Raw genomic sequence first — 20,250 nt, forward strand, 5'->3', positions numbered from 1 at the left:
CCTCCTTAAGCTGCACTTTGGCACAAACAGTCAGTTTCCTGACTGAGAGCCAAATGATACTTTTCCTCAAATAGGAACTCCTGACTCCTCCAGTTTTTATTCTTCATTTGGCTTGTCATCAGCTTCTTAAGTCAAAGCTACTCTTCCCACAGTCACAGAAATTGAAATGAGACTATTTTATCTACTGTTACCAGCAGATTACTGTGAAATCAAGCAGCACATACAAATACTATTTAACATTCTGGCATTCATGTAAGTACACATATATACACACACACACACTCTCTCTCTCTCTCGGGCAGACAATCCAGTATAAATTCTACACTTTAGCCTATATATAATATAGGTACTGCTCATATCATTTTTATACAGACAGAGACTGCAACTCTCATGAATCCATAACTGCTAATCGCATGAGGACAATTAAACAGTTTAGCAAATAATGGTCAATGTTTAAACTGGGAATGGATGGGCAACTTCACCAGACAGGTCAACGTGACTGAAACTGAGAAAGGTTATGTTAAGTATAAAGGGCTCAACCCTGAAGTAATTTCCTTTGGTTGTTTTTTATCATCAGGTCTAATAACCCATTGTAAAACTATGCTTTGTGAAAGCATTAGAGACACACAATATGGACTAAACTCAATTCAACCTATGTCCCTCATCTCCCTAAGGCCTAAGCTAAAAGCAGACTACACAAGTACTCTGGTCCCACGCCTCCCACCCCCACAAACCCTTAATAACGTGGGATTTGAGAGCATGTCTAGAAAGGAAGGGAGAAAGACCTAAATCTCTGATGGCCTAAATTCAAAGCCAGAAAAGAGGAATTTCTCCATTAAGCAGTTAACATTTCTCCTTTAAAATACAGAACAAATGTATTCTCTGTCTACTGCAGACTGTTTATAGCCAAGGTTGTATACACACACAGGCTTTTTTTAAAGACAGATTTGAGAGTGATTGATAAAAAGCTGACTTTAGCAGTCACCATAAAGACATTCTACAGTTCCCACTGAAGACAAACCTTCAGCTTATTGGAGCGTACTATAGAAACTGATTATCCCCAATAACTTTTATATTCGATACAAAAATTCTGAGTGATGGAACACACATCAATTATAGGCCTGTTTTTACCTAGTTCACAGACACCACAACTCCTTAGCAATACTCTCCTAACATTGTATGTCATCATAATACCCTACCGGAAAACTAAGTACAGGAGTGGGAATGGTTCCCTAATGATGTATAAATTGCTGTGATCCAGACTTTGGGAAATGTGCAGATGAAGCAGGGTTTACTAAACGGTTAAATCAGAATCCTGCATGACAAAACCATTCTGTTTCTCAAGAAGACTGAGAGATACACTAGCTGCGCAATTGTGGCCATCACTTGGAGAAGCTCAATTCTGAGACTCTCAATGCATTGTCTAGTTCCTCACAGGCAGTATAGAGATTTCAGGTTATAAATTACCATATCATATGAAAAGTACGTGAAGATGTCTCTAGTTAAAATATATCTTGGGACACAGTATAAATATTAATTAGACATGACCTGCATACAAATACTGCACTGCTATTGAAGATTGCTTCTGGAAGTGACAATTTACCTGCTAATTAGGAAATTTCAAAGATTCAATTCAACACTTGTGATAAAAGTTCGGATGGCATAAAAATGAGAAATCACTGAGCCTCTTAAAAGTCTCTCTCTCTCTCTTTTAACTGTCAATGCAACAACAAACATGCAAATCCTTCCTTTCCATTTTCTGATGAAGCAGGATAAAAAGATAAAGTCACATAAAAAGTGTTTATCAGAATTATCTCGATGGAGAGTTGGGAACTAACAATTACACTGTCTTCACACATATGTGGTGAAGACCATCACAAAGATATATTTCTTGAAACTGCTGTCTCCTGACCCAGTAGAATGGAAATGTTCTGAAAAGGTCTTCCTGACAATGCCCTTAAGACTGAGAAATAAAGCTAGAAGAAACCCTTTCATATTTCATACAAAGAGTTCTAAATAATTCCAAGAAATCAATTTTCTTTGGGAGTACAGCAAGCTTTCAACCAAATCCAATCGGGAAGCCATTTTAATGAAAAACTGAAAAGATTTAAAAAAAAAAATTCTACAAACTTTCCCTTTTTGTAAACTGTGTACTACAAAATTCAAGCATCCAAGAAAAAACTATCATTTAATCACTTAAAAAATGGGAAGCCAAGACTTAAAACTAGCAGCAGAGTAACCTGTTTCCACCTTGTAATTTGGACAGAACATCCAGACAACTCAAATGGCTAACCAATCTAAAGAGTTGTCCTACTGAGCACAGACACTAAGAAGTTCCACTTATTCAGTCATTTTTTTTAAATATTCAATATATATTTTTTAAGCTTTCAACATATACATAACCACACTACAGGAATACACCTACCATGCATCCTTAATCTTTTCTTTAAAAAGAAGATGAAAAAAATTGTGTCTTTCAGCTATGACAGATACCCAACTTAAAAGCCACCACTATAAGCTGGCTCTGAATTCAGAATTCATATTTAATCCCCTGTCCCACAACAGCTCCATCTCCTGAAAGCATTAGCAGCTTCAGAAGCTGTTACCAACGATGCAGACTCATAAAACAATGGGTTACATTTCATTTGATCTTACACTAATATAAACTTCTACCATGCATCCATTTTATTTAATAAAATATTCTAATCAGCAGTCCTGTTATGTACAGTATTTTACTTCACTTGGATAATGGAAGTTCACAGTTAGACTCTTCATAAAACACAATGAAAAAGAGTTTCACATTTTTCTCCACTAGTAGATGATCCCAAAATTCATAAAATAATGCAGCTTCTTTAAGTAAATTAAAGAAATATAAGTAAAAGCTCCTATTTTTATGTCTGGTTTTTAAGAAAGTAAGCCATTATCATATGCTATGATCTCTGCCAACTTGATTCTCCTTCCAATTGCAATTTTATTGGCATAGATGGGTTATAGTTGGAAAGGACCTCTGGAGACCACTTTGTCCAACCCCTCTCACTCATGGAGAGCTACTGAGAGCCAGCTCCCCATGACCATGTCCACAGCATTTGAATACAGCCAGGCATGGAGTCTCTACCAGTTCCCTCAGTAACCTGAGCCTGTGCTTGGTCATCCTCACAGTCAAAATGAGTTTCCTGGTGTTTAGAAGGAGCCTCCTGTGCATTTTTGTGCCTGTTGCCTCTGGTCCTGTCTGTGGGCTCCACTGAACAGAGTCTGTCTCACTTCTCTTTGCACCCTCTTCTCAGGCATTTATACACTTCGATGTGATCCCCCTCCCTGAGCTTTGTCAGGCTCTCCTATGAGGAGAAATTACCCAGTCTCAGCCTCTTAACCATCTCTGTTTGACTCTCTCCAGCCAGTCAATGTCTCTCTCAAAATGGTGAGCTGGTTTTTGTTCATTTTTTTCCAATAAAACTTCAGAAATCCTGCATTCCATTGCCTTTGGGGAAAGCCCTGATGGAATTGGCACTATGTACGGAATTCAGCAGCTCACTTTCTCCTAATTCAAATCACTTTTAGTAAGCTAGAAAGGAACAAAAATCTTTCCAAAAATTCACACTTTTTAAAGCTTAAATGTCCATTAATATTCCTATGAACATTATTTTCCAGCATTATATCAATGTTTAAAATGCAACCTAAAAATTCATTCAGTGAAAAACATTTTTTAGCAGCTGCTACTAGATTATTTGTACTCTTTCTAGTCATATAACATTCAGTCACCATATCCTGAGTACAGTAATTTCACAATTATAAGCCGCACCATTTTGACTAAAATTTTGGTCCGAACCCAAAGTGCGGCTTATAATCAGGTGCGGCTTATATACGGACAAAGAACGAAAAGTTGCTGTTTTAGTTTGGAGGACAGGTGTCTGCTGAGAAAGGCAGGAACTTCTCTTTGAAACGGAGAATGTAAACCCCCTCCCTCCAAATTATTATAATTTTGAAATCAAGGGGCTCTCAGGCAAAAATATGGGAATTAGGAATAACAGTTCTTTTCTAGGGAAATTAAAATAGAAATACAGTACTACAAAGAAACAAACTCCAAACCCTGACAAAGTCAGAGTACAACCTGACACCCCGTCAGGCAGGGTGTTGGTAGCAGTCCCATTAAATGGTGGTTGCAGTCCTCTTGCAGTGACAGATGTGATTCAGTTGAAGCAGTGCTCCTGTAGAAGGTGCAGTTTCCCTCCAGAGGTCCAGTGGTGATGTGGAGAAATCTGGTTTTCCTCTGGAATCCAGTGGAGAAAGGGGCTCCCTTAGTGTCCCAAAACCTCTGTTTTTATTTTGGTAAGAAATGTTGGGCTCTTCCCCCTGGCTGCAGCAACTTCCAATGGATGCAGTAATTTTATCAGTCACACAGTGGGACTCAATGGGCCACTAGCAGAAGATACCTCCCTGGAGGAAGGATGGTTGTGAAAAGATAAAGAACAGTGCCCCACCTGGTTTCAATGGATGGCCCATTAGCAGATTATCTGCCATTGAGATAAGGATCACTGCCACCACCCTCAACGATGGTGATAGAATAGATACCTTTTATCACACTCTGTATTGTAACATGCGGCTTATAATCAGGTGCGGCTTATGTATGGACAAAGAATGAAAAGTTGCTGACATCCGGAAGTGCGGCTTATACTCAGTGCGGCTTATAATCGTGAAATTACTGTAATTATGTTATCCAAAAAGCAGTAATATCTGGAGTCAGTATAGATATTACAAAGCCCATTTTTGTAAAGGAAGGGCATGCTGACCTAGATTATCATCTTACTCCCTTAAGAACAAATAAAATTCAGGAAAAAGCAGAGAGCTGAAGTAGTGTTGTAAAAATCATGAAGCATCCCCATTTCCAACATATTGTCATGAACACCATGATGTTTCTGGGAAAACAGTTTGGTTTATTAAATAAAAAATATATATTGAATTTTTCTTTGTTTGTATGGTAAAGTAGGTTGCATCCCCCAAAAATAGATGCCATAAGTTAAGGACAGTCTGGGAAAAATTGTGGTTGGGAGTACATAAAAGCACAGGTTTCACTCCAGAAAGCATTCAAAGCAACATGAAATATTAAGACCTTCAAACGACAAGCTCTAGAAGTTTTACACCATACTATACAATTTTATGACAGAAGCTTTTTTGCCTTTTAAAAATTTGCACTGCTTTAATCTTTCATCCTGTAGTTTAAAAAAAAAATCATTTTCCAGCATTAAAGTTACTGAAAGTGTCTTGTGGACTAGACACTTGTTTATATTGAAAGTACAGACAATTAAACTAAATCTTGTAATTTAAAGCTTCATGGAACAGTAATTTTTATGGCCTGATAAGTAATGGAGACAAACTTAGGTAACCCAGAAAGACCCAGACAAATATATTTGTTTAACAGCAAATGTTTACTGGTCAGGCTGCAGAAACAATACTGGGTTTTTTCCCTCCTTCACTGCAAAGTACTAAGAGTACACACACAAAGCCAGAGAGAACAAGGAACACAGTTACAAAAGAACATTAAACCAGAAGATAATAATTTATCTGTCCTGCTGAGAAGAGCTCAGGGAGGTAAGCCAGAACACCGGAAAAGAAGAAAACAACCAGAGAACTAAACAAAAGAAAGTAGAAGTGTAACACTCAATTAAGATAGTGCAGGAGCTTTTTACAATACTGTACACCAACTTACACTGATGAAATGATCTCTTGAAGTCTCCTCTTGATCATTTACCTATGAAACCAACAGCCCACAGAGCTCCTGACAGAAAACATCTCTGAAATCATCACTTATACAAAGCATACATGACAAAGTATAGCACTGGCCAAACATTCAGATGGACCACAAAGCAAGTGTTAGATTGAAAAAGAACACACTAGCAGCACTTCTGCTAATGCTGACATGTTTCAGACTAGCTGCTATTTGTTCAAGTGTGATGCTTACCTTTAATAGTTTCCTCCACAACTTCTACTACACGATCTATCTGCTGAACCTAAAAAAAGAAGGTAAATACCTAAGTAGTCAACCACTGGACATACTTTCATATCAACTAGTCTTTCAAGAGTGTCTTCTTCTGGATTAAGGGGGAGTAAAGAATTGTGGGCTGTGATAATATTTAATGGCCATTATATAACATGTGCAACAAAGACAACAAATTTGTTTTAGTGTGACATTTGCCAAAATTCACAAACAATTACATAAATAGCTCAATTATTTCTTAATAGATGTATTAGTCTTTATTTAAAGTCAATGGCCAACATTTTTTTGGCATATAAAGTAGAAGGAATCAACATTAACACCACAAAATTAAACACTCAGGGATTCTCGAAACTGAGATTCTTTCCAATGCTTTCATCCAAATCACCTATTCTGTGTAATTCTACTATAGATATTTAAACACAATGCAGGAAAGCCAACTTGTCACACTTCAGTTAGTTTTTCATTTTTCCACAACATTCCTTTTTACAACACTGCTTCGCTAAGCTGTAGTAATTTCACGAATATAAGCTGCACAATTTCGACTAAAAATTTGGTCCGAACCTGGAAATGTGGCTTACACGCAGGAGCAGCCAATATACGAACGAAGCTAGGAATTTTGCCAACCCGGAAGTGCGAGCCGCGAGAGCTGCAGAGCCCTGGCAGCCGCGGAGCCCCGCCGACCCTGCCATCCCTCGTACCACCCGCCACATCCCAGCCCGGCCCACGCCCGGGGCTGTGCGGCGCTGCAGGCATGCCGAGGCCCCGTGGTTCTGCCAGGCTCCCAGCCCTAGGCATGGCACTGTGCTCACCCCACGCACATGGCGCGGCCATGGACACAGGCAGGCCTGGGCGCCGCGCTCCCGGCCACTGCTGCGCAGCGTGCGGGGCAGCGGCCGGGTGGCGGCACCTCCGCCCATGGAGCCCCTCCAGGTGGCTCCGCCAGGCTTGCAGCCCCCGACACCAGTGGGCCTGGGCTCCACGCTCCCGCCCACTGTTGCGCAGCACCCGGGGCAGGGCATCGGCCCGGCTGGCGAGCAGCGGGGCCTGCCCGGCGCCACCCCGGCACCGGGGTGGGCCAGCGCGGTGCTCAGGGGGGCTCCACCACTCACCAGGAAACTTTCCCGCCTGCAGCTCCCGCCACCTCTGACAGCCTGGGGCAGCAGGTCCCCAGCCCGCCCGGCCTCGCTGCCCTCACCCCCCTGGGCCGCACCCTCCCCTCACCTAGGCAAGAGCGGAGCCAGCAGGTTTAATAAAAGTGAGCGATTTTTCTCTATTTTTTTTAGTTTTTAGGTTGCGTTTTAAGGCTACCCTGATCTGTGAAAAATGTTTGCAAATTGAGTACCTGCCAGTAAAACCCGCGATCGTGCAATTGTTACTAATTCATTACTTTGTTGCACACGGGTCCTCACTGCGAACGAAAGTGCAGCTTATCATCCAGTGTGGCTTATATATGGCCAAAGAATGAAAAGTTGCTGACACCCGGAAGTGCGGCTTATAATCAGGTGCGGCTTATAATCGTGAAATTACTATACATGAATGAGATTTTAGTATGATTTTAGCAGTCCTTTCCTTGGAGTTTCTTTTCCAGCTTGTTTCCAAAACAAGCAGAAAAGCACAAGTTGCAGAGGCTTCAAGAGGAGAACCTGGAACTTGGATCCCTTGTATCAAAGCCATTAAAGTCTCTCTGCCCTAAACCACTGAGTTTGTAATTTCCTGTAAGTACAAGATTGTGACATCTTGTCTGCTTCACATTCATTTTTCCAATCTGTCTAATAGAAGTTTAAAAAATGCTCACCTATAGTTGGAGTCTGATTTTAATTTCCCAACTGAAGTCAGTGGGAGATAGTTCCTTTCCTTATCAGGGTGTTTGGATCAAGTCAATGTAAAAGTATTTTTATTTTTCTTTTGTTTTCTTTTTTTTAACCTTTTGAAATACAGCCTTTTAAAAGAGGGATGTCCACCATTTCAGACTTTTGAATACAGTATATTAGTTATGAATTCTATAAATTAAGTTACAGTGTTGCTAATAACTGCATTTTAATAATTTTATTGAAAAATAAATAAATTTAAATAATTTTCTGAATCACAAACATTCACATGACAGACATACTGACATATCTAGCAATCAACTTGTAAAGAAAGCACACGTAAGCGGTTGTATGGAACAAATGCATATTTAAGAACTTGTGTACATATCCATTTTGGATATAGTTTTAAAAATTATGACTCAAGATATTAACCACATATGCTTTCTACTAAACATTTAAGAGATAAATAGAAAAATTCCACTTGAAAATAGAAGTGTACACATCTAAAACTACACTACAGAAAGGGAGCAAAGTCTATTTTATATTACCTAAAACATTATTGCTATATGTGACAGTACTAAACTGTTTAAGTTCATAACCATTTTAATAATTTAAAATATGAGAAATATGGGTGGTTCATAACCTGAGCCACCAATTACTTTCTGCATTGTGCATCTGAGGAATTTTTGCATTGCTCCAAATCCCCTGTTGAATAAAAATAGAAAAAAACCCACCAACCATTATATTGCATCTTCATTTTATTGGATAAATTAAATTATTCTCAATATGTCTGTCAAGAAGATAGCTCATGTAAGTAATTAAAATTATAGGTCTGAGAGATAATGAGATCTGCACCTAGAAATGGATGTTTGTTCTGTCTTACATGCTATTTCCCACATTAAATATTTTTCATTTGAAATTATTGGAAATTATTTGGCTAAATCACCAAGTGCTCAAGAAGAAAATGTAGAACATTTACAGTGTGCAGTTATGAAGACAAAAGTAGCTTAGAAAATGTGAGGTGAATCTATAGTGAGAGGAGGGAAAGGTTTAGAACATTCTTATTTGGAAAAAAAAGTGGGGGGGAATGAAAAAGAAAAAAATTACAAAGTAATAGCATTGAAATTTTCTTGTATATATAAAGGTCTGCTGGATTCTTTTCCTCACATATCACTAACCTTATGGATAATTCTGCTCTGGAGTGGTATTAAAGATATGTGTAAACCTTCAGAGCAAAGCTCCGATAATGTCTCCATCAGGCATCAGTAAGTCCATGAAGCACAGAGACATCCTGATGGTGTATGAAGGGAAATTACACCATTCCTCAACATTTCTTTGCAGAGTGTCTCAAAAAAACAATCCCCCAGGACTGACAGCTGGACAGCACTGCTGGGTGTGGTTAGTGCACCCCACTTGGCTCCACAGATCTTGCGAGACCTTGTTTCCAGCATGGGTAAGTACACTTTGGACTTAAGGTCCACTTCAAATGGTTCTTCATTAGCATATGAACAGAACAAGAGCTACAGACAGAGCAGAGTTGATAACTGAGTAGAACTATGGAAAAAGGAGAAAAAAAAAAAAAAAAAAAAAAAAAAAAAAAAAAAAAAAAAGAAAAACCCAAAACACTCAACCACCACAAATCCGGGCTGATGCAGAAATCCGGGCAGAGATTGATAGGGGCCAAGAGCACAGGCAAGGCTCACAAACCCATGAAAGAGTAGCCAAAGCAGGAAACTGTCTGGTGAAAAAGCAAGGATAAAGAGAGTTTTATCAAAGCATGAAAGCTGAGTTGAAGCAAAGGCCAGGAACAATCTTTGACCCTTCCTGGTGGATCAGAATTAGGCATAAGAGCACTGCCAATCCCCCCACTAAACCCTATCCCTAAGCACACTTTCAAATACCTCCAGGGATGGTGGCTCAACCATCTCCCTGAGCAGTCTGGTCCAATGCATGACCACTTTTTACGTAAAGAAATTTTTGCTAAGACCCAATATGAACACCCTAGGAGTGAGCATACTCCTACACATAGCTACTTGGAGTAAAACAATCTTTTTTTCTCATCTAGGAAAAACTCTACACATTGATTCTCATTGACATAGTTAAGAAACAAAACAGTCACTACATAGATAAAATAATCTATCTTAGGTAATTATAACATGCCATTTATAATCCTGAAGATTTTAACTCCAGGTCACCAATTCTGTTTCATCTCACCTTGTTTAGGGATCTCTGTCAAATGTTGGATGTTAAAAGACTACTCAGCCTATACCCTCTCTAAAGCCAGGAAAAGAGAAATACATGACTTCAAAAAGCACTTCAGGTCTTCTAAAAATCTAAATTATTTTAGAGATAATTATCTTCATTGACCATAAAGAGAGCTGAGCAAAACAGACTCTCAAATTACAGCACTTAGGCAAGGTAAATCTAGGGCTTAATACATAACTTCAAAAGGCATGTGACTAGCCACCCTGGATTCAGAGGGATAACATCTGTGTTTAAGACCTTTGCTGACAATACTGACCATAGTAATGGGCATTATTCTGTGTTAGGAATGTATTCTGAGAGGAGGATCTACATGAACTTTAAAGGGAAGGAGGCTACCCCAGAGAAGTACATAAACAACTGATTTTCATTGCTAAACACTGACACAGCTGAAGGATAATTCTTTGATTTATGGGATAGTACATAACTGTTATAGAAATGAACATTTTCTGTTTGCACATCCAATTTTCAGTTTAAAAGCAGGTGCTTAACTGACAATCTTTTCTGACTTTCCAGGTTCAAGTGTCCTGTCTGAATACCAAAATGGGAATTCAAAAGCCAAAGTCGACTAGCTAAGATTTGTATTAAACCATTCTTAGTGTCCACCTGTTCCCAGGTTTACAGCACACTTTCCTAGAACTTCTGCTAATTCAAATAACTCGGAGTAAAATTCCATCAAATTTGACTTTCATTAAGTACATATTGGATATTTGCATTTATGCAAGGCTCTGTTTTAAGGGCAGCAGACAGGCTTGCAATCTTGAATTGCAGTCTGGCCTCATAAACACTGCAAGGTAGGCAAGTATCACTATCTCTGTTTTGCAAACATCATCGAAACTTTAATGTACTGAACCACAGAAATACCTTACAACTTATCTTCCTCATTTATGAGGCCAGGGCAGTAGGGATGTACTTGGCATCTTGGTAATGTTCCAGTGATTTCCTTTCACAATGGCACTGCTAAAGCTCCACTCACTGGAGCATTTTACATATGAAGGAATAAGGTACATTAAACTCAAAAAGTGTATACCAATTACAGATGTACAGCTTGAGAAATAAAATGCCTGGTTTTTGTAATGCACTTAGCATTTTTTTATGCTGCACCATCTATTTTATACTACTGCTCCTAGTGTTACGTGCTGCTGCTGGGAGTGTTCAGCACTCCCACTAATCACATTCCAGAGTTTCAAACTGGATATGAAAAGAAGCTTGCCTTATACAGTAAAACAGCCAGGGGAAAGGGTTAGCTGGAGGTCAGGAGAGTGCAAGGAACCTTGGCAGAGGGCTTTTCATGGCTCTGTATTTCTCCTGGAAACTGTGGTTTCAGGCTCCCCTTGGCCAAAGAGCCTGCAGTACCCAACCATGCACGGGACCTGCACCTTCTGACTCAGAGAGCAGCAAAGCGGGGGTTACAGACTTCTAGAGTAGCAGCACTGGATTGGTTGTGTAGGTTTGTGCAGATGAAAGAATAGGCTGAAACTGCTCCCTTGGGTGATGGGTGTATGGTAGAAGGCAATAGGTCTTTGATGCTGGATGTTACACTGGGAAAGATCGAGAAGGAAGGAGAATTGGAGTTCTCATTGAGGGTTCACTCACCTGTGGAGCAATCACACGCCTTTAATGGAATACATATGTGGATTAGGCCCCATGCTTTCAGTCTGCACAGCGAGTTTGATGATTTCAAAGCACAGAGTCAAGGGCCTTGTGAAGTCTCTTAAGACCTATAAACCTCCAACAACCTGATCAGGGTTTCAACACATAGCATCATTTGGAGATCAAGCACCTTAAAACTCCAGAAAATGTCAATGAAATAAGATATCCCATTTCAATGGCTCAACTATCACTAGGAATAAGGGGTTTGCATGTTCTTGTACGCAGCTCAGGAAGTGAGGAAACACTACAATTACCTACATCCGTTCATGAGTCCCAAAACATAACCTGTCAGCTAAATCTTTCATTCCCCCTTGTCCCTCCTTCTCCTTCCCTATAATCCCCTCAAAACAACTGGCACAGTCACACATCCTACTTTTTGGCAACTAGAAAAGAAAAGCGAGGGATAACTCTACATAGGAGAGTTGATGTCTCTGTGTGCACTTTACATGCACTTGAGTTTGAAGTGAGCAGACCACAAACACAAAGCAGTAAGCTTTGGAAACCACCTGAGGGTTTCTGGCTGTGAGCCTCTGTAATGCATCATTATGTGCTTCAGGTACTTTACACCCTTGGCAGGTTTATTACTGCCTAGAATTTTCCTGTTCCAGAAAAGAGCTCCTTCACCTTGTCATGTGACATTATGGCTTGCCTTACACACAGCCTGTAGCAATGCCTCAACCCACATTACGTTTATAAAGTAGCAATTACTGAAAAAAACCACAAAAGCACAGTAACATCACAAATCGTGAGAAGGATAAGAAGTTGCCCTTCCTTTCCTTCTGCCCAAATCAGGCAATAAATAAAAAACAGCAGCAGTTCAGTCCTGTATTTTTCCAATACAGATCAAAACAAGCTCTGACTTACTAGAATTTCTCTGGTAGTTACAACACAACTTCCTCCTCCATCCTAACAAGAGGAGCAAAGAGCCCCTGACACACTGTCTTTAGAAAGCCACCCCAAGGGAGTTATAACTGCTGCAAATAAACACATTCTCAGACAACATGGTCCTTTAAAATAAATATTGAAAAAGAGAAAAAAAAGGAGGTGGGGGAAGAAAACAGCAGAACTTACATAAGCAACAATAAATCAACTGTCTATCAGCCAAGTTGAAGATGAGACCAACATGGTATTAAAAGAAGGTTTCCAAAACTGTACCCTTAATATTACAATTTTTAAGTAGAATCAATATCCTATTGCCAACAGAACATTTTCTGTTTCTCAATTCTGCAGAAACTGCCTTTCAAATACATTTTGCAATATTAAGATAACAAGTCTTGTCCTTTAAATACAGTCACTCTCTCACACTCGTTCTTTGTAAAATGAGAAGCAAATCGTAAATGTACAAACTAAAAACATGGACAATATGTGCTCTTAGCTTTGTTTTTGTTAAAAGTTTTGCCTCAAGTTTAAGACCTTTCTGAGCTCAGGGATCTCTTATTTAAAGCACAGTAAATTTTACCACAGCAATGACAGCTAGAGGACAGTGTCCCTATTGCACACACTACATTTCAGTATTTTCAGGTCAAGTTACAAAGTATTTGGGAACACTGCATTAACACCTAATTCATCTCCTAAAAGAAAGCTTTCTGTAAAAAATACAAAACTACTAATATTTTTCATTAAATAGTGGTCTAGGTAGTCAAATGAAGATGATGACAAGAGGTTAATTTTCAGAAATTACATGTTACCTAAAAGAAAATTTTTAAAAAGAGGGGGAAAATGTTAAAAAAAAAAAAAAAATCAAATTTCCCAATTTTAGTATTTTAAATTCATCAAAACTGAAACATCAGATTACAATCATGGTCTAAGGATAGTGACCTGCTCATTTCTTTCCCCTCTGTCTATATATGTGTAGGTATTATTATACTCACTATAACAACCAATTATGGAGCAATAACTATGTGGCCTCTGAGCAAAGAGGAAATCCATCACCCATTTTACTTCTTCCTTTTCCAAAGGTGATTTAATGATACAGTAGTACCACATCCCGAAGAATACTGAAAACACTTTATTACTAAAGTCAAAGCTCTGTGGTTTCATTTTCAAGGTAAAGCTTGGTAACTGTTTAACAAGTCAGTCACCAGCGGATTTAACTCTTCAGACTGCCTCAAATTTAAACAAAATAATCATTGCTATTTTCCATTCTGCTTAATAGTGTGAAGTAAAAAAACAACCACCAAACCCTCAGCTCTGTGTAACTCATATGCTCTAGTCCCCTACGCTTCTTCCACTGGTTTTAACAAAGCTTCTAAGGCTTGTCTTCAAGCAAATAAACAGTGATATTTTTAAGAATATGGTAATTGACAGCTTCATCCTGGATGAAGCCTGGAAATTTTCAGGCATCAAATGGCATTGGAAGTCAGCTCAACAACAGCATCCTTTTCTTTTTCCCCTCATGCCACAGCCAAATAAAATCACCCTCAATTGAAAGAAGGTTTAAATGTTGTATAATGCAAAAACATGAACAGGAGGAAGACATGGCAGGAAGCTTCTCTGCTGCTTTTTGCATGAGAAAGGCAGCAGAGTCTAGATATTGACAACGCTAAGGAAAACATTTATGAAAACCTTTGATTTCTAAAGATACATACCCCTATAATACTCAAGCCTTTCAGGTACTCCTGGCGAGGCTGGGCTTGGGGTACACAGCCAGCTAGAACAACTTTCTTCTTCCCTTCTTGGGCTTTCCTAAAAAAAGACAAACAGTGTGTCAATTTTTTTTTTTTTTAATTATCATTTTCAACTTCAGCACAGTCATATTATGCATGTGACAACAGAAAGCAATCACAATGAAGATCTCGCCAAATCAGAAGCAACTTGTGCATGTTTGAGCCCCAGAAACCAAACAAACCAGCGCACCAAAAGAAACCCATATGAAGCTATAGCACATCTGGTTCAGTCTAAGTATGTACAGAGACCATGACCATTGCATCTCTTGGACAAAAACAAAACCTTGAAAGCCCTAATCAAGTTCACTTAACTTTATTTGCCAAAATAGTGGAAGAGAAGGTGGCCAAGAATGATGGAACAGAGTAATTAACTACAATTCAAGAAGCTACACAGAATGCAAGGGACAGAGGACAGGATGCAGGCAGGAACCCCTAGCTCAGAACAGACACATTTACGTAGTACCAGTCAGAACTGACCAGTTACATGAGTATTCTGATGTTTACTTGAAACATTTATTTATTTTGAAATATGCAGTTATTTTAAAATGGTTAAGTATTTAAGCATATTGAGCACTTTTGACCTTTAAGCACTTGCCTCTGGCAGAGAAACATTTGTCTCGATATTACCTTTCATAATTCCTTAGCTTTAATGCTACCTTAGCATCAAACAGGAAATCAAAACACTAAGATTAGTGGTTAACACTGTTCATTTCATTAGTAACATTTGTACTCATATTGAATTTAACAGTGAGTATCAAGCCAGCACTGAGTCTCTAAACTAATGGAAGCCTGCACAGAACTAGGGGCTGCACGCAAAACAGTGAGATGCAAAACCTGCTAATGCTCATTAAACTTTGAAGGTCATCCATCAGCACATTAACCCAACACAGCAACTGCATTACAATGTACAAAGCACAAAAGAAGAAAAGTGCTGAGTAACTTTAGATTTTTCTAGGTGTAACATATTATGGGTTGCTCCAAGAATGATCTTTCACAGTTGCATGTTGTATCAAAACCTCCTGACAGGCTTCCGTCAAACTGGAACCTAGAATCTTTTCTCCAGTAATGTATGAATTCACGAAGTCTTTACTGTTATGTTGGAATAGGCCAAGACACATCACGACACTTCTCAGGAAAAATATCCACAATACACAGGTACTTAGACAATTTTATGCTCTTCAGCTTGCTTGAGCTGTCTCCAAGATGAATGCACTTAAGGAAGTGATGCTCAACAACCACATGGATGTTTAATGAGTTTCTGTCCATTTCCAGCAAAGGCAATTTTAACCAAAAACAAACCAAACCAACCCAGAGTGGTACCACAGTTTAGCTTCCCTGCTCAGAATTTCACTTCACACTTGTACTATAGACAAATCTATTTACAATTTACAGCTCAAATGAACACTCATAATAACACACAAATTGTAATAATAGAGGAGATCACAGGCCATTTTGCCAAATACGTTGTGTTGGTTGCTGCCCTAAAATGAGGTATTTTAAAGGAAAGAAACAAACACAAGTGAGAAATAACAGGAAAATAGATTGTGAGTGTTACTTCATATCCAATATAAAGGCAGCAAATGTCTATAAAGTATTTTATTTTGTTTAAGTGGGACTTTCAGGAAATGTTCAGACATTCATCATACAGAACCTTGTTGGTCCTCTACTTGGATACTGAGAGTATAATATAAATGCAAATCTTTTAATCTCTTCCTTGATAATATTTCTGTGGGTAAAGAAATATAATAAACTGCTAATTTAGTGTATTTCTTAGGCACAGAACATAGAAACATGTCTCCAAAACCTGCAACCCCTCTTTTTCTTTCTGTGGTAAATATTTAAGGGTTATGCAAAACTTCAGTGGAGGTTACCTACTACATAGCCAAGAAAATATAAGAAAATAAAAAGCATACTTCAGGCATTACCTAAAAATGTCACACACCAGCATGTGACACTCCACTAAGTCAAAGGATAAAAATCACTACTTATATAGTCTAACAGACTCAACCTAATGCCTGGAGGCAAGACAATAAGCCCTGTCTCCAGCAAACAAAGCACACATCCCTAGGCAACTTGGCATCTGGTATAATCTGCTGCAAGCAACAGCCCGCTCCATCTACTTGAAAACCTGTGAGCACTACAGAAGAAAAAGCTTTTATTCACGTCTTTTTATCTGAGAAAAAAAAAATAAACAAAGTTTCCCTTGACACATTAAATGGCATTTTAATGTTATTTCACAGCTTTAACATTTTGCCATATCTTCTGGGACTATAACTAGAGCTAGGGGGGAAAAAGTTAAAATGAATATTCTTCATAATAAGCATTGCCTTCATTTAACTTTTTTTAAGTTGTACAGGTCTCTACAGAGTAAAGAATTTTGTGCTCTGAGATTTTTTTCTTTAAAATGCAATTAAGTGGGAATGCCAGAACTAAATTTTCAATCATAGCCAATTTTCAATACCTTCATAATATACCACACAATACATAAAACCCACCATAAATGAAAAGCCATTGTAAAGAAATTATGTTTTTTGCCTCATTTTCAAGAAACCACTTCTCAAAATATGCATTCCAGTGCTATATTGTCACCTCCTTTTAATACTGTTTAATGAGCCCTACTCATATTAACAAAAGCCTGCAAAAATTACTCTTCAGAAATCTAGTTAGCATGAGAACTGTATTAGACGAGTCTTTATTCTTCAAAAACATGAATAGTAAGGAGAATAATACCTCATGGAATCTAGTAGGTGGCACGAATAAATACATCTTCTCTTTTAGAACCCTTTATATTTTTAAGTTACATGAACTTTACCTTGAACTTTCAATTTAATTGACTAATGAAACATCTTCTAGAAATACTCTTTTCTAAAAGCTACTTGCAAGATACACATCTGAATAGAAATTTAATTACAGTAATTTATTTTTTTTTTTTTTTTTGGAAAAGAATTATTCAAGCTACTTCCTAAGTAATGGGTGGGGAACAAAAAGCAAGTAGGAAACAACAGGGGTGTGAAGTGCTGCATACAGCAGAGGACTCATACAAGATCACAAGATTTATACTCTGTGGTAGAGAAAATGCAATAGGTTCCATGTATTCTGCCTTAAAAAAGCAAATTTGAGAATGTAACTGGAGAATTTCTACTTCGCTCATGCACACTTTTATTTATGTCAGGAACCTTCCTGAACTGCATACTTTTCTCACAATTCTATGTGATTTGTTGCATGGTTCCTCTAATTTTAATTTTTAAGCTCCAAGAAAATTTAGTCGGTAATACAACAAAGACAAAAAACCACTTCCCACCCTCCAAAAAACCTCCCCATAAGGATTTGCTACAACAGTGCTATGTGTATAGCAACACTGCTGGATACCATGGCAGCCAGTGCAGGAAGCTGTTCCACTTTCTCATGACTCACACAGATACTCGTGGAACCACCAAAAGAAAAAAGTTAGGGACATTTCCCTGAGGTTCAAACAGAAGGAAGGCAAGAAAAAAGTAAAAGCAGAGAAGATGGGCCAAGTTCAACAGAAGACAATCTGTGATATTGAAAGTAATTGCTAACTTGCTCTTTGCTGGAGACAAGAGGAGCTAGACCACCACTGCTTGCCTGCTCATTTTCCTTTCATAAGCAGAGCTGCCCACTGGATTTTTGTAAGCTGTGAACTCTTAAGTAACTCATAGCTTTCAGGGAGCTACCATTACTCCCCACCAAGGGATCCCAGCTGCACAGGAAGGATTAACAGGCCTCTGAAATAAAAAGCAGTCTGGTCTGCAGGGAGGAAAGCTGATAAACTACAGACATGTCAGCATGAAACATCCAATTTGTAAAGTGCTGCTCTAGTACCAGATATGTGAAACCAAATACATTGCCTGCAAACCCTACATTTTTTCCTGCAAAACCCATTGTTGGTGGAATTAAATAATGAAGAAGTGTATAAACAATGAGCAGAAGGTTGCCTGCAGCAGACTAACAGTCAAATACAAGTAAGAGAAGAAATAAGAGTGGAATTTTTAAACAAATGCAAGAAATTAAGGGGGAAGTGCTTTACAGTGAGTTTCTCCAGCATTTATCGATTGCACTTGGGAAACATTCAGAAATAAGAACTATTTCTAATGCTGAAGTACAACAGGAACTAACTTTGTTATCTGAAATGAAAAGGTAATTATTTCAACCTGAATCCAACTAGGCAGATGACAACTGGCTATCCATGATCTATTCCCACCAAATGCAGCACTCACATCCTTTTTGTACCTGCACAAATCTGGCAACTTCCCCATAAGATGTGTATACTTAAATTGAATTGTGCAATGATCACTGTAGTCTTTTCATACCATTCTCATGGCTTCCTATTACACAAAACCCACAACAGTCCTTACCAGGTGTTACAAACATGTGAAGCCATAAACAAAAGGAAGTTTAGTGTCTAGAAGTGCTCAAAGAAACGTCAACATACATAAAAAGTTCTGCTACAGCAGCTCTAGCTAAATACAGTATTAGTGGGGTATATGTTGAGATCAGTCTGCCAATGGTCATAAAAAGTAAAATTCAGGAGATACTACTTCCCAGGCTGTCAAAATGGTGTTGTGATGTCTCTAGGGAAAAAAAAAATGCTATTTGGCTGAAGATGCAAATATGTGAAAGATCTTCCAACTCTCTCATCTGCTGAATTAATCAGCAGAAAGCCTTAAGTTTTAAAGGGAGTGCAAGATCCATAGAATGAAAAGACGGTGCCTGCATAGCACTTGGAATAGATTCGTGAAAATCCATGAAATCATGCAGCTATTTTCTGTTTGAAAAATTACAAATGGTAAGTTGAACTGTGGCTTTACAGGCTTCGAGCTATTGTAATGTCTCATTAGTACCCAAAGGCTCCCTTCCCATCCTCCCTGTCTGCTGTTGTTACTCTTACCTTTCCCAACTTCAACACCCCCTCTTTCTCACTTCTGGCCATCTGGTATCACTCCTCCTCTGCTCCGAGCTCTGCAGCTCACTGGGCCCTTCCACAGCCCTGTTTAACTCACTGATATAGGAGAAATTTATTGAGCCATGATTGGGGGGTGGTTTAACCATTTTGTTTCATTAAGCTAGCTCATGAGATAAGGGATGCAGCAGAACCAAAACAGAGGGAAAATGAAAGCTGTTGGGAAGGAAACAGAAAAGGAGAAGGACACAAGAACTCACTTTATCTCTGGTAAGCTTAACAAGTCTCATGAAACCTTTGAGGTCACAATATACTGAGCAGGGTGGGTGAGTAAGAATCAAAAAGGATGTTAGAAACTCATAAATGTTCTGCTTTCAAAGTTAGGGACTGCCCCATAGACAAAGGCTTGTGGAAAACCTGATGAAAGCTTGTCAACATTATTAATCAAAGTAGAACCACTGAAGAGTCTGCTTAGGCATGTCAGCTTCTTTGTGCACTTCCACAGCCCCCAAAGAATCACTATAATTTATCTGTGAGGCATGTGAAGATGCAAAGTTCATTTGAGGATGCTTATGCTGATTATTGGAGTCTACTGAACTGCTCTTGGAGGACCAGTCTCTAGCAAAGTGGCCATCTCACTGCCAAGCTGCATCTGCCAAACTTGTCAAATAGCATCTCCTGTGGCAAATACCATCAGATAACATGCAAATATTCCAGGGCAAGAATAAGTTGCATGTCCTCCTCCTGACAAAAGCAAGCATGTCTTCTCTGAAAATACCTCAAAAAGATAAAAATGCTTGCTCCATCAAACTCCAAACTGAGGCTGTAAATACATGCTCCAAGCAAAAATTAATAAATAAAAGCATAAAAATATCCTTTCCTAAGAGAGTTTTTTATAGCAGGTAAAATGTTAGCTCTGAGAATAACCCCAAGACTCACATGCTACAT

The 20,250-nt window shown here is 38.7% G+C and overlaps 1 protein-coding gene across 3 annotated transcripts in view; it reads right to left on the reverse strand.

Annotated features, from left to right (window-relative positions):
* The window catches only part of CDKAL1 (CDK5 regulatory subunit associated protein 1 like 1), a 393,288-nt gene that overhangs the window by 256,876 nt on the left and 116,162 nt on the right, over positions 1–20,250 (reverse strand). For all 3 annotated transcript variants that reach the window (XM_033061554.2, XM_033061574.2, XM_033061564.2), the window contains exons 6-7: positions 14,304–14,400; positions 5,957–6,005 (exon numbers count right to left, since the gene is read on the reverse strand). In XM_033061554.2, the coding sequence (XP_032917445.1) occupies positions 5,957–6,005; positions 14,304–14,400 (146 nt within the window). The remainder of the gene's footprint in view (positions 1–5,956; positions 6,006–14,303; positions 14,401–20,250) is intronic.

This window comes from Catharus ustulatus, chromosome 1 (assembly GCF_009819885.2).
Source record: "Catharus ustulatus isolate bCatUst1 chromosome 1, bCatUst1.pri.v2, whole genome shotgun sequence".
Taxonomy (NCBI): Eukaryota; Metazoa; Chordata; class Aves; order Passeriformes; family Turdidae; genus Catharus; species Catharus ustulatus.